At 50.0% G+C, this 14,355-nt stretch overlaps 1 protein-coding gene and 1 non-coding gene across 2 annotated transcripts; one reads left to right on the top strand and one right to left on the bottom strand.

Annotated features, from left to right (window-relative positions):
* Window positions 1-1,672: 1,672 nt before the first annotated feature.
* On the top strand, window positions 1,673-7,971 carry LOC148824852 (uncharacterized). The gene is made up of 6 exons (XM_088926174.1): window positions 1,673-1,676; window positions 1,719-1,918; window positions 3,358-3,512; window positions 5,142-5,605; window positions 6,469-6,677; window positions 7,622-7,971. The coding sequence occupies exons 1-6, from the start codon at window positions 1,673-1,675 to the stop codon at window positions 7,844-7,846; spliced, it is 1,257 nt and encodes a 418-aa protein (XP_088782300.1). The 3' UTR covers window positions 7,847-7,971.
* A 4,847-nt stretch (window positions 7,972-12,818) lies between these two features.
* trnal-caa (transfer RNA leucine (anticodon CAA)) lies at window positions 12,819-12,929 on the bottom strand. Its single transcript has 2 exons — window positions 12,892-12,929; window positions 12,819-12,857 (listed from the first exon to the last, which is right to left on the bottom strand). It is a non-coding gene; the product is annotated as a tRNA-Leu (tRNA).
* Window positions 12,930-14,355: the final 1,426 nt, after the last annotated feature.

Genomic DNA, 14,355 nt, shown 5'->3' with positions numbered 1-14,355 from the left:
AGGAAAGCACTATATAAGTGTAAGCAATTATTAATTATTATTATTATACCTCAGGATATATAGCTCCACTTGCAATTATTATTATTATTAGCGATTCAGAACCTCGATGCAGCTACAGAGATGAACGAACGCACGGGGTATTTCGCCCCTCCGGGCAATAATAATAATCGCGAGGGCGCCGGTGAACGTGAAACCGGGCTTCTTCCCTCAACACCAAACGGCTCGTCGGTATCTTCGATCACAATCGTCAGGGGGCCTGGTTGTGAAATTCCACTGGGACAGTCACGGCGGCTCCATTTCACCTCCCCCCCTCCTCCGAATTTCAGACGCCCCCTCCCCTACAGATGTTTCCCCTGGAGCAGTCTGAGTAGGGGCGGGGTTCTCCAGCCCTGTGAGCCTTATATGGCGTTTCTTACCTGTTAGGAGCACTAAAAAACAGGCTCAGGGAAGGCACACTGTCGCAGTCCTCCAGGAAGAGCTGAGAGAGCTTCGTACAGCCGTGAGTCTGAACACTTTTTTTTATTAATACGCTCTGGGATGCCTTACTTTATCCGTTTATAATAATAATAATAATAATAATAATAAAAAACTTTATTTTATATAGCGCCTTTAAAGGTGGCTTCTCAAAGCATTTTACAGGATGACAACAACAATAAATAAAAAAACATACACCAGATAAAACACAATTACAATACACAGAGGAGACCGTGGATGGTGGTACTAAATACAGCAGGAGCAGAGGGGTGAAGAATGGAACCAGTTCAGTAATAGAAGCAGTTCAGTAAAGGCTCTTCTAAAGAAGAAGGTTTGGAGTCTGGATTTCAAGGAGTTTAGAGAAGGTGACTCTCTGATATCCTTGGGCAGAGAGCTCCAGAGCTTGGGGGTATAACAGGAGAAGGCCCTGTCACCCATGTAGACGGGCTTGGGGGACAGTAAGGAGCTGCCTTTGCCATGTGCTTTCGATTTGAACCGGACAGTCTTGTAGTCCTCCTGTCTCTCCTGGTCTTAATGTGGGGGGAGGGGGAGGGTGTGTGTGTGTTGTCCGCTGGTCACAGAAAAGGATTAGTCGTTAAGAGGACACCAGGTGCTCGGTTTACGAAGATTTGCACAGCATTCCAGTGAGCTGTGAGGTCGCTAGAAAAATGCGGCTTAAACTTGTGTAGACTTGAAACCGGTGTGTGCTTTCTCCACTTGATACCTCCCCAGTAGGGTATCTCAAGCAGTGTATTGGTCTCTCAGCTTGCGTTGTCATTCATCTCAAACCCAGCTGCTCTCCATCGGTGACGAGCTGGTGTTCTGGCATAGGAACGGCAGGGAAATTACTTTATATTCTTGATATTTGCCTTAAATAAATAAACAACTTCTTTCTCTTTGCAGGAGAGACGTTTTGGTGCCGAAGGTCCCATCGAACTTGCTTCAGGATGTCTCAGTGTCGCGGTAAGTGTGTTCCGATCCATTAACCCGAATCAGATATTGTGATTCCTTGACTTCAGCTGTGGTTTTTGAACCTTTGCTGTCTTACAGAGGTATGGTGAGGCTTTAGAACTCAGGAGCTGAACCCCAGTGTACTGTCTTAATTTCAGTTACTGAAGGTGTTTGCTCAGGGCAGACATGCAGAAAGTTTCACACGGACTCAGGGGCTCAAGGTGTTCTGGGTTGGGAGGGTTTTGACATGGGTGAGCGCGGGGGTGATTTTTTGCTGAATGTCTCTCTCTCAGACCTAGTGCCTGCGGATCAGCAGCTGATGAACGACATGGAGATGTTCAGAGATATGGTCCCGGCCGCAGAGAAGACGGCTCTGCTCTTCCACCTGTCCTACCTGTGTCTGGCCACCCACCCCGAGCTGGAGAGGAAGCTGAGGCTCAAGGCCACCGAGAGCCAGCAGCTGTTCGCCTCCTCCGAGGTCCTGCTGCTCCAGGTGAGTCTGTGTGTGTGTCTCAGTTGTGTGTGTGTGTGTGTGTGTGTGTGTGTGTGTGTACGTGTACGTGTGTACCTGCTGCTACACGTGTGTGTGTCTCAGTTGTGTGTGCAGCTGCTGCTCTGTTTTTCTTTGGTTTTCAAATTTAAAATCTGAATAAAATATCATTTTCAAATGGGTTCTACAATTGAACTTATATCCCATACATTTAGTTGGGTCTTGGGAGATCACACTTTTGGTAAAAGTTGCAATTTTGTCAAATTTACCAGAAAGGGAGCACTAAATTTTAAATGCCTTGCTGTATTCATAGATTCCATTATTTAAATATAATTTTCTTGTTGCTCAGGCTGTACAGGAAATGTCCCTGGGAGGCTTCCATAGAGTCCTCCAAACTCCTACATGGAGTTTCCATGTTCTCCCTGTGTTCATGCAGGTTTCCTCTGGGTGCTCCAGTTTCCTCCCATAGTACAAAATCGTACTGGCAGGTGCATTCTCCCTGGTGTGGGTGTGTGAGTGTGTGTGTCTTTGTGTGTCCTATGATGGACTGGTGTCCTGTCCAGGGTGTGTGAGTGTGTGTGTGTCCTGTGATGGACTGGTGTCCTGTCCAGGGTGTGTGAGTGTGTGTGTGTCCTGTGATGGACTGGTGTCCTGTCCAGGGTGTGTGTGAGTGTGTGTGTGTCCTGTGATGGAATGGTGTCCTGTCCAGGGTGTGTGTGAGTGTGTGTCCTGTGATGGACTGGTGTCCTGTCCAGGGTGTGTGTGTGTCCTGTGATGGACTGGTGTCCTGTCCAGGGTGTGTGAGTTTGTGTGTGTCCTGTGATGGACTGGTGTCCTGTCCAGGGTGTGTGTGAGTGTGTGTGTGTCCTGTGATGGACTGGTGTCCTGTCCAGGGTGTGTGTGTGTCCTGTGATGGACTGGTGTCCTGACCAGGCTGTGTGTGAGTGTGTGTGTCCTGTGATGGACTGGTGTCCTGTCCAGGGTGTGTGAGTGTGTGTGTCTTTGTGTGTCCTGTGATGGGCTGGTGACCTGTCCAGGGTGTGTGAGTGTGTTTGTCTTTGTGTGTCCTGTGATCACTGGTGTCCTGTCCAGTGTGTGTTTGTGTTTGTGTGTGTGTGTGTGTGTGTGTGTGTGTGTGTGTGTGTGTGTGTGTGTGTGTGTGTGTGTGTGTCCTGTGATGGACTGGTGTCCTGTCCAGGGTGAACCCTGTCTTGTGGCTGTTGCTTGCTGGAATATATCCTAGTTCCCCCAGTCTGTGACCCTGTACTGGAGAGAGCTGTGGGAAAATGGATGGATAGTCTCCTGTAAAATACATCCCAATCCTAAAATCTAGAACCGGGGTGTCTTCCCTGTTGGAATAACAGCACTGGAGACTCTGAGACAGCAGGGGGTCAGCATTGGGAAACAGAGATAACTGCACTGGCGCTTGATCTCGCTCGCAGTGCGCCAGTACGGGGACCAACATCGTCGGCACCATGCTGCCGATGATCCGGATGGCGGTGAAGAAGAGGAATGTGGCGCTGGCCAAGAAGTTCCTGGACAAGTCGAAGGGCTGGATCGAAGACATCTGCCACCAGGTGGACCGATCGGTGGAGAAGTAAGACCCCCCCCCACCAGAGCTCCGGCTCTGCTGTGGGGGAGCCCATCACCGCAAGCAGCCAGATACCCTGGGATATCGGGACGCATTCCGACCGAGCAGCTTGTTCCACCTTCCCACCACCCCTTGTGTAAAGCACGCCCTGTTAGGGTTGAATTATCCGCTCCCATACTGTCTCGGGAGCTGCTGTTTGCTTCATATTAGTTAGACTTTAAGCCCAGGGTGCCCGTTATAGTTGTTTTTGACACCACTGAATACCTTATTTTACCAACTAGGAGAAAGTACTGCAAGATCCTCTTCTGCTGTTGGCGTCAAACGCATGAGAATGCATCAACCCAGTCAAAACTCTTCATCGGTCACCCAGTAACTTCAAGACCACAAACCAGGGAGCCAATGAGAGGCAGAGTAGTTTATAAGATCACTTTATTGGCCCTTTACAATTTCTTGCATTAGGAATTGGTCTTTTTGCAAACCCCAGCTTGCTCTCCATGAGACACACAGACAGGGCAGAGAGAAGCTGGGGGTCAGAGCGCAGGGTCGGCCATTTATACTGCGCCACCTGGAGCATCTGGGGTTCAGGGCCGTGCTCAGGGGCCCCAGCGGAGTAGGATTGCCCTGCAGTATGCACATATGCAGTGCATAGGAGTTCGCATTGGCCCCGTTCTCTCGGGAGGCGTACAGTACAAAAAGACGACGCCCCACAGTGTGCACGGCACATTACAAAAAGGTAAATAACGACAGTCACGACAGCCCACCACCATGTACAGCCAAGCACAATAACAATAACAACTGGACGGTAGAATCACGATAAGTACAGTAACGCCAGTGAGAAGAGCAGAGCGCGGAGGCGAGTGGAGTTCAGCAGCTGTAGTGGTGAATCATTCACACTGCTGCCCTCTGGTGGCGAACAGGGGGAGATTCCTTCCACTGGGTCCCAGGCTGCTTTCAAGCAGCAATAATAATAATAATAATAATAATAATAGTAATAATAATTGCTTACACTTATATAGCGCTTTTCTGGACACTCCACTCAAAGCGCTTTATAGGTCATGGGGATCCCACTATCACCACCAGTGTGCAGCTCTTTACAGGTCATGGGGATCCCACTACCACCACCAGTGTGCAGCCCCACCTGGATGATGCTCCAGGCCTCTCCCCACACATCAAAACTCAGTGGGGAGGAGAGCAGAGTAATGAAGTCAATTCAGAGAGGGGGGTTATTAGGAGGCCATGATTGGTTAGGGCCAATGGGAAATTTGGCCAGGACGCTGGGGTAACACCCCTACTCTTTTCGAGAAACGCCCTGGGATTTTTAATGACCACCGAGAGTCAGGACCTCGGTTTCACGTCTCATCCGAAGGACGGAGCCTTTTTACAGTCCTGTGTCCCCGTCACTATACTGGGGCATTAGGACCCACACAGACCGCAGGGTGAGCGCCCCCTACTGGCTTGACTAACACCTCTCCCAGCAGCAGCCTTTGTTTTTCAGCCGGTGGACATCTCCCCCCCCCCCGTCTCTCGGATCGCTGGCCCAGATTCTCCTGTCCCGTACGGTCTCGGGTAGGGGGGGGGCTGCAGGCTTCCACACAAGAGAGGGGTCACAGCTCTCCACCCCGTCTCCTCCTCCAGGTACGAGAATCTGAGCAAAGGCGTGGGCGACACCTGCAGCGACGTGGTCAAGACCAAGGCAGACAAGGAGCGTCAGGAGAAGGAGAAGACAGCGGAGGCCCGGGCGCTGGAGGGACAGTGCAGCAAGCTGGACGTCTCGGTCAAACAGCTGCAGGGGGAGAGGAACCAGCTGGAGAAGGACATCCAGGACAAGAACAAGGAGCTGCAGGGCCTCATCAACAGCATCGGGGAGCGCGACCGCAAGTTTGGCATTGTGGCAGCCGTGGTGCCCATCCTGGGCGCCATGATCAACACCATCCAGAAGGCCGCCAACGACCCCAAGGACAAGGCGGCCGTGGAGTCCCTCAAGGTCCAGCTGGAGGAGCTGCGCAGCCGCAGGGACGCCAAGGTGTCGGAGCTGTGGCAGAAGGAGAAGGAGCTGATCCGGCTGCAGCTCGACTACGCCAAGGTCCAGATCGACATCGGTAGGCGGGCGGGTTGCCGGATTGTGGGGCCGCTGGGACGAGGTTTGTCTGTTGGGGTGAGATCACAGGCTCGGTGACCCTGATTCCCACCGGCAGCTCAGGACAGTGCTGTCCCGGTCCGGCAGCTCAATGCATGAAAACGTCCTGTGTGTAACCTCCAGGCTTGGCTGGCAGATCGGTAACTGACTGAGAAGCAGATCTCAGCCAGCTGTGTCTTGACCCAATTCTGGGTGTTGGCTTCAGCAACATGGCTGGGCAGGGTGTTCCCCACTCCCCCCACCCTTTGTGTAAAGAAGCTCCTCCTGTCCAGCTGTGTCTTGACCCAATTCTGGGTGTCGGCTTCAGCCACATGGCTGGGCAGTGTGTTCCCCACTCCCCCCACCCTTTGTGTACAGAAGAGCCTCCTGTCCCGACTGGAGGAGCTCACCCAGCTGTGTCTGGAGAGGAGCCAGGTTATCGGCTTCAACAACATGGCTGGGCAGCCTGTTCTCCATGCCCACCACCCTTTGTGTAAAGAAGAGCCTCTTGGGTTTTATCTGCACTCAAATCAACATGAACATAAATCAATATGAACAATAACGCTGCAAAGGCTAATTAAAATGTAAATTTCTCTGCAGTAAGCTTAAAAGGCTTCAGCAGTAGTCCTGTCCATAGCTAACCTTAGAGAAATGCACTAATGTTTGTAATAATGTGTAATTAACAGTGTGATAACATGTTAAGAGGTTGCTTATAACAGACCTGAAGTGTCACCAGAGTTAAACAGCTTCATTCTCGAAATCTGCCGTTTTTTTCCATCTAAAAATGACATTTGCCTCTTGATCCAGCCTCTCCAGCAATTCCTGTTTTCCTCCTCTGCTTCCCAGGATCCATTGGCGACCCCAAGCAGCTGGCGGAAGTCCAGAAGTGCCTGACCAAGATCCAGGAGATCCTGCTGCAGATGAAGAAGTTCTGGGAGACGACCGGCGTGGCGCTGGACAACCTTAAGCAGAGGACCTTCGCCGGAGAGGACATGCTGGACTTCCTGGAGGACTGCGAGATGGACTTCCTGTCCAGCCTGGATAAGGCCGAGCCGGTCAGTGTTGTTTTTTTTCCCAGCGTGATTCTGGTAGATCAATCTCAGAGCGGGGGTGGACAGAGCTGTCCTGCCTGGCGTCTCTCTCTGTCGGGTTGAGCTTCTCTGATCTGGTACCTGTTGGCCCAGATCTTTGTCCTGCACACCCCAGACACTCTGACTTGTCCAGACATTGTGCTGCAGCACCAACAATCCTACAGGCAGCCCCTGAGCTGCTGATGCGGTGGTTACTGTGGCTTCTGATGGGTGCAGTGCTTGTCCTGTATAGGCGCGGGTGGTGTCGTGGGGAGGCTGTTCTGTCATCACTCTGTCAGGTGGAATAAGAAAAACGAGAGTCAAAAGTGTAGCCTAAGGCGATGGAGACCAAAGGCTACGAGATTGAAGAGCAAGGTGGGAGGTTTCACAGGGGACGCAGGTGATCATGAGCTGTAGCTGTGGATCAGGGAGAAGTCATGTGCTAAACATCCAGATGGCCCCCATTGCCTTCTGGGCTAGAATTCGGTCAGATCCTTTCACGGGTCAGGGATAATCCTGCGGGTGGATTATCGCTGCAAGGGTTTGCGAGACACGCGGACCGCCCCAATGCCTTCTGGGATAGAGGTGCGTCCCCCCGAGAGAGCAGATGATTCCTGGCGGGCTGATGGGTGTGTTTTGATTCCAAATGGTCCACGTTATTCTCCAGGCCTCTGTGTGGCAGGGATACATCTTGTTGCTCTGAACTGCCCTTCACTGAACGGTCTCAAACCCCCTCTCGCACCCAAGATGGCAACTGCCATCCCCACTGGTTGCTGCTGGAAGAGGTGTTACTGGGGCCAGCAGGGGGCACTCACTCTGCGGTCCACATGGGTCCTAATGCCTAGTACAGCGAGATCTCGCGTTTCCCGCGCCGCTCAGGTCGACCTCACGTCTGTGCTTCTCCTCCTCCCCCTCCCCCCCCCCCGCAGATCTGGAAGAGCTTCTGCAACGTCTGCATGCACGTCCGCGGGATGTTCATCCTGCAGTCCAAGGAGGCCTACAGGTTCCTGGAGGTCAGCCCCTCGGCCCTGAGCAAGGAGCAGTGGCAGCAGGAGTACGACAGCGTGGTGGCGCAGCTGGACAAGCTGAACCCCCCCACCATCCGGGAGCTGCCAGAAAAAGCTGCTGGGAAGGCGGTTGAGGGGCCGAAGTAGGGAGGCGCTTCGAGTCGGGGAGCTGCTGGGATATCGACCGCTCTGAAGGGGTCGACTTCTTCCTCCGCCCCCAGTTCGTGAGGCTCCGGTGATGCTGTTCACACTCAATAAAAAGTCGGTCAGCACCTCTTGCATAGTGGCTTTTTTTTGCAGTGATTATCCGTAAAAGAGGCCGGTGAGACCCCTTATTTTTTTGGGGGGAATGATGCACCTTTCGTCGAACCTCTGTTTGGTGAAGGCAGATGGGCCTCAAGGACCTCTTCTTTCAATCCTCTGCCCATCAGCGGGTCCTCTGCTGTCTCGATCATGTGGCGCAAGAGGGTGCGAGGCTCTGACAAAGATGGCGGCTTGTGTCTGAAACTGCATTTCCCAGAAGGCATTGGGGGGGGGATAACCTGTGCCATCCTCTGTCACCTGACTGATTTGGAGGCAGACCATTGGTCAGGTGACTGCTTCAAGCCAGGAAGCTGAGGACTCTAGGTCAGCTTTCTTCCCACTGGCTGTACTTCAGTTATATAGCACAGCACAGTGCCTTACAGCGCTGCGGCCCCGGTTTTGACTCCTGGAGTGCTCTATCTGTGTAGAATTTGTACGTTCTCCCTGTGTCCATGTGGGTTTCCTCCCACAGTCCAGAGACATGCTGGTGAGTTCATTGACGTCTAGGAAAATTGGCCCAGGTGTGTCACCTTAGTCTTTTTCTACATTTCTGAATCTCACAGAGTTTTCCTGCCTGCACAGTAGTGGTAGAAACCATGAAGTTAATTCTTCTGATCGGCTTTAATTCAGACCTTTGTCTGCCAATTTCCCTATGGGATTAATAAAGTATTATCTATCTATCTGCCTAATTAGACACCCCACCATCCCGATGCTCAGGGCATGACCATGACTTTCCCCCCCCAGCTGCGTGTAAAACACAGGAGGAGGAAAGAGGCTGGTTCTCTTTCGTCTGGAATGATTCATGGGGGGTTTGACTGGATTTGGAGATGGGGATCGGGGTCCATTCTGTTTACGGAAATAAGCAGCCATCACATTAATAATTCAGTAGATTACACATCTAAAAAAAATGGCATGCCATAATCTTTCACAGAGGACATTTCAGCTCCCATGGGAAGGTCAGATGGAACCGGCTGCTCTGATGAAATCCGCCGACATTGTGAATACATCACGAGTATTCATACATACTAGTATTGAGAAGGAATTGTGAAGACATCTCCTGAGTTGGCTTTTCATCGCATGAAATACTAGTATCAGGTGCCCAAGTAGTTTTCCCTATTACGGCCAGCAACAATATCACTCTGCAACTCTTAGCTGGCAGCCCCCACTGAAGCTCAGCAGGCATGAGCCTGGTCAGTACCTGGATGGGAGACCTCCTGGGAGAAACTAAGGTTGCTGCTGGAAGAGGTGCTAGTGGGGCCAGCAGGGGGTGCTCACCCTGCAGTCCATGTGGGTCCTAATGCCCCAGTATAATGATGGGGGACACTATACTGTAAGCAGGCGCCATCCTTCGGATGAGACAAAAAAACAATGTCCTGACTCTCTGTGGTCATTAAAAATCCCAGGGTGTTTCTTGAAAAGAGTAGGGGTGTCCTAGCCAAATTTCCCATTGGCCCTTATCAATCATGGCCTCCTAATAATCCCCATCTCTGAACTGGCTTCATCCCTCTGCTTTCCTCCCCACTGAGAGCTGGTGTCATCTATCATCCAGGTGGGGCTGCACATTGGGGGTGGTAGTGGGATTCCCCATTACATGTAAAGTGCTTTGAGTGGAGTGTCCAGAAAAGTGCTATATAAGTGTAAGCAATTATTATTATTCCTTTTATTATCCCTACTGAACCGCACAGCCCTGCCGAGACCCTTACAGCTCAGAGTCTTAGCCCCTACTCAACAGAGCCACAAAGTCCAGCCCCAATCTCTTTACTCATCAATGTGCGACTGTCACTAAGGATTAAACTGAAAACCAGCTTGCACTCAGAAGCAGGATGTGATCCCCACAGGCTCTGACACTGAGCCCACAGTTTTAACCTCACACTCACAGGACCAGTCTCTTTACTGATCAGTGTGTTGACATTTCAGGAGGAATTAAATTGAAAACTAAGTTACTGTCACTTAGAACTAAATTGAAAGTTAACAAGAGGACAGAGCCAGGACTTGAACTCCTAACCCTCAGGCTGAGAGTCCTGCTCGACAGAGACACATGCCTTGTGACTGAGTCTCTTTACTCATCAACGTGTTACTCTCAGGAAAAATGTGATTGGGAAGAAAAAGAACAGTTCTCTGGCAGTTCTAGTCAGCAGTTCAGAATCTGTCCCTTCAGATCCGGACAGCCGCTGTTCCTCGGTCCCGAGTTGAGAAGATTAGTTCCCCTGGGATACCTGGGCCTCGGAGCCCGCTCACTGTTCGAACCCCTGCCCACAGGGGCCAGACACGCTCTCCCTGAGATCTCGGTGGTCTTGACCTCCGTGAAGAGAGCGGGCATGGTTCTCTTGTCCAGACTCCCAGTCCTGCTGCTCGGAGCTCGGCGGACTGGGCACAGCGGCACTGAGCAGACTCGCGCTTCAGAAGAAGGCAGAGTCCAGGGGAAACGAAACCGGCAGGGGGCTGTGGTGTCTCTCCACGTCTCCTGACAGCCGTCCAGCCTGCAGTACCGCACACACAGGCGCCCAGCTCCTGTCCGAGAGGAACCGGTCCTTCATCATTCCCCAGGGAAGGCAGGTGTGAAGTTGACACCCCTAGGACTGCTCCCTGAGTGCAGGCTGGGCTGGAGTCTTGAATTAAAGAGATCCCCTTAGTTTATTTAATTGATGTATTCTTTTGATGTTGTATCTCACTACTGCTGGTCCTACAGGGGCTTATTTTAATGTTTATGTCACAGTAAGGTGAACCCTATGGGCGAGGAATGTTCCTGCCTCGTGTCCGACTACGCCACCTAGCAATACAAACGGGGTGCTAGGGCCCCTCTACATTACCACAGGTTCTGTTTATCTCCCAGAATCACCAAATGCACACACAGACCAGCGACAAGCATTTGTATTGTATCAGTGCCCTTTTATTTTCTAACTACATTCACATTCACTGTCACCCAAAAACACATCGAAAAACAGCATTCACAGCAGCAAAAGGTCCTTCCCAGGGTCATATTGAATACAGAGGGGCAGCAGTCTTCCCTGTAAAATACTGAAGAGGGCCACACAAACATTTCTACTTAGTCCCTGTAGTCTCTGATGGCCCACATGGAGGAGAGGGGTATCACCCAGTCCTATTTCCCCAGTCTCCGTTCAGGTAACAATAGGAATCCTCTACGGGCTGTATTACATTCCCCTCAGTTTGAATTGGCTAGCTGTGCCAGTTTCCTTGTTCCTTGCCTTCAGGTGTTAAAAGTCTCTGTACAGTACCTCTGTTCCAATGCCAATGTCTCCCGTGGTCGTCAGTTACTGAACCAGTAGATCCTTGCCTTCAGGTATTAGAAGTCTCTGCGCAGTACCTCCGTGGTCTCGCACTCTGCAGCTTCCCTTGTGCTGCTTATGTCGTCTCCAGGCTCCAGTGGGAATCGTGCTCCGTCCATGACAGGCATGCTGAGCTCTGGTGAGAGAGCATGGTCAATCAGCGCACCCCAACAAAGACACTGGAATCAGCTGAATAGCATTGGCGAAGCTAAGGTGTGGTCATGAGACACCCGTGGGGTGTTGTTCTGTTCTTGCTAATTGCTTCCTGCCCGTCGCAGGCAGGAGTCCACGCGAGGAAGATGCGCTGGACAGAGCTCAGAGGGCGCAGCTGGGTGGCTTTCCTTCTGAGTGATGTTCCCGCAACACTCTCCCGCTCCTCTTGGTGCACTCATGCCGCAACATAGGAAGACTGGAGCAGGTGGCTGTGGACTGTGCACATAGCTGAAATAGCTCAGTTAGGAGAGTGTTAGACTGAAGATCTAAAGGTCCCTGGTTCGCTCCTGGGTTTCGACATTTTGTTTCATCGCGCCCTTTTTTCCTCTCTCCAGCGCCCCCTGCCTAAAGTGAGGCTTCCCTTTCTCAGCCTGAAACGCAAGCGAGACACCAACAGGGCCCCCCGCAGGTTTCCGTAGTGTAGCGGTTATCACGTTTGCCTAATACGCGAAAGATCCCCGGTTCGAGACTGGGAGGAAACAACCTCTTTTTGCATGCTGCTGTACTTCACAGAGGTCTTGAGCCACCGGTCATTTGTTCCCAATGTATTTCCGGTGCCTTCATGCACTCTTGTACCAAACGCACGTTCCTTCTGTACGCGGAGCCGATCATTTGCAATTGGGCTGTGCCAACAGACCAAGACAAGCTCTGTCAGCTCAAAAGCAGTGCAGCACCTGCGAGAACAACAGAAAGATTAGCATCCAGCGGGGGCCTCTTAGTGAGCCCAAGATCTCATCAAGAATCGGCTCCAGCAACAGGGCTGGGCGCATTGTTCCATACTCCGACCACCCTCGGTGTAAAGAGGTCCTTCCTGGTCTCTGCTTGAAAAGCACTTTCCTGCGTTTGCTTTGGTGTAACTGGCTTCCCCTGCATGGGCGAATGTGAAGAAGATCGTTAGTAAGTCATTGAAGAAAACCGAGAAGAGGTCGGAGTGGCCTCTGTCGTTCATCAACGATCCAGTCAGGCAGTACTCCTCTGTAAAGTGCCGTTGGTCCACATCAATTGGCTTTTTTTGCCTTCATTCGTGCATGTAGTAAAAGCAGATGCCCCTATTCTGCCGTGACCCGGATTCGGGGTTGTTGCGGCCACAACGCAAAGTACTGACCACTATACGATCACGATCATTGTTCCATACTCTGACCACTCTCGATGTAAACAGGTCCCTCCTGTCTTTCTGCTAATCACATTGAAGTGTTCATGAAGCATTTCCCTGCCCATCATGTGCCTGCTAAGCGGTTTCTCCGTTTTCCTCTTCCTGTCGTTGTCAGCGACCACAAGACGACGGGAAAAATGCAAGACAGGGAAAAGGTATTAGCTGTCAGGAGTGGGACTTGAACCCACGCCTCTTTTCAGAGAGCAGAACACCCAAGCAATGGAAAGACGTGAATCCTTGAGTCTAGCGCCTTAGACCACTCAGCCATCCTGACAAGCTACATAAATTGGTGTGTTAAAAGCACCAGTAGTTCACAAAAGTGAGAAATGCTTTGCTGGAGAAGCGCCACGTTGCCTGTTGTTGCCTAAACGGATCGCTGAAATCAAATATTCGGATCGATTCAGAGTCTGCTTTACAGCCTTTGTGTAATATTTTAAATTGTTTTTAAAAAGTGTGTACTGTGTACTGTGTACTACGTTTAGGACTAGTTAGAATATGGAGATCATCTCCAGCTCTGAGCTCAACCGCAACAAGAAGTTGTGCTGAACAAGTCAGAGCCCAGTTGATCGTGTGCTCAGTGTGGTGCTCAGGACTCAGGAGCATTGTTGTGGTTCTAATTAGCACGAACTGCAGGGGCTCTGAATCAGAACATTTCAATTTATCTGTTCACTAAGTTAAAATGCAGGATACGTTAAAATAGGATTATGTAAAGTCCCATCCCATTCAAAAATATAACAGGTATACTCAATTGATATATTCAATTAACAAATATAAAAAGATATTATGAACAAGAGAACTCTTTTTCATATAGATCCAGGTTTACACGATTAATTTAATGCATACTTGAAGTGTCTTGCTCTGCTGTTTTAAATATACCTCCAAAGCATTTAGTTGTGTTAACTACCAAATTATTTGAACTAATTTAACGTCATATTCAGGAAATTCAGAGAAAGTCTTCAGACTTGTCGTGGCTGTTGAAGAAGCCACCTGTTGAATCTCACCCGGGATTTCTTGAGAGGTCATTCAGCGAGCGAGTCCTCCTTCTGCACTCCACACTGAGCTAAAAGCTGTGCGAATTCCTCACTGCGTGTCCTGTACTGTTACATGTGTTCTCGTCTAGATGTGGAGCACAGCGACAAGAACACCTTGAACTTTTTCCATAAGTGAAGGAAAATTCAAAAGAGCATGAAAAGTATGGATCGTATGAAATATCCATGGTACAACTCGAGAAAAAACTGAAGGACTAAACAGCGACTTTTGATGATTACAAGAGATTCAAGAAACACAACCGTCCGCACACGGCCTTGGATCCTGAACGCTTAAGTTAAAAGACAAAGGGAAGGATTCAAACTGTAAACTCTCTTCATATCTTACAGTTTATGAAATAAAACAATTTCTTACTTTCTTAATAATTTCTTACTGCTGATAGATATTTATTGCATTTTAACAAAATCACAATTACAAACATTTTGGGTTAAACTGTTATTCACATACTCTAACGGAGAGAAACATTAGTGTCTTCAGGTGTGTGAGCCCATTTCTAAAAAAATAAAAAATAAAAGTTATATGAAATTAATTGTTCTACTTTTTAGGCTTGCATAGCCTTATGAATATTTCGGTTAAATCTTTTTTACTGTAGTAATTTCAGTTGATATTAATATTAGTCATGATTTACAATTTTTGGACATGGTTCATCTTAA

Source organism: Atractosteus spatula, chromosome 10 (genome assembly GCF_055471065.1).
Source record: "Atractosteus spatula isolate fAtrSpa1 chromosome 10, fAtrSpa1.hap1, whole genome shotgun sequence".
Taxonomy (NCBI): domain Eukaryota; kingdom Metazoa; phylum Chordata; class Actinopteri; order Semionotiformes; family Lepisosteidae; genus Atractosteus; species Atractosteus spatula.
The sequence above is the reverse complement of the archived record's forward strand: the minus strand, read 5'-3'. Positions and strand labels throughout refer to the sequence as shown.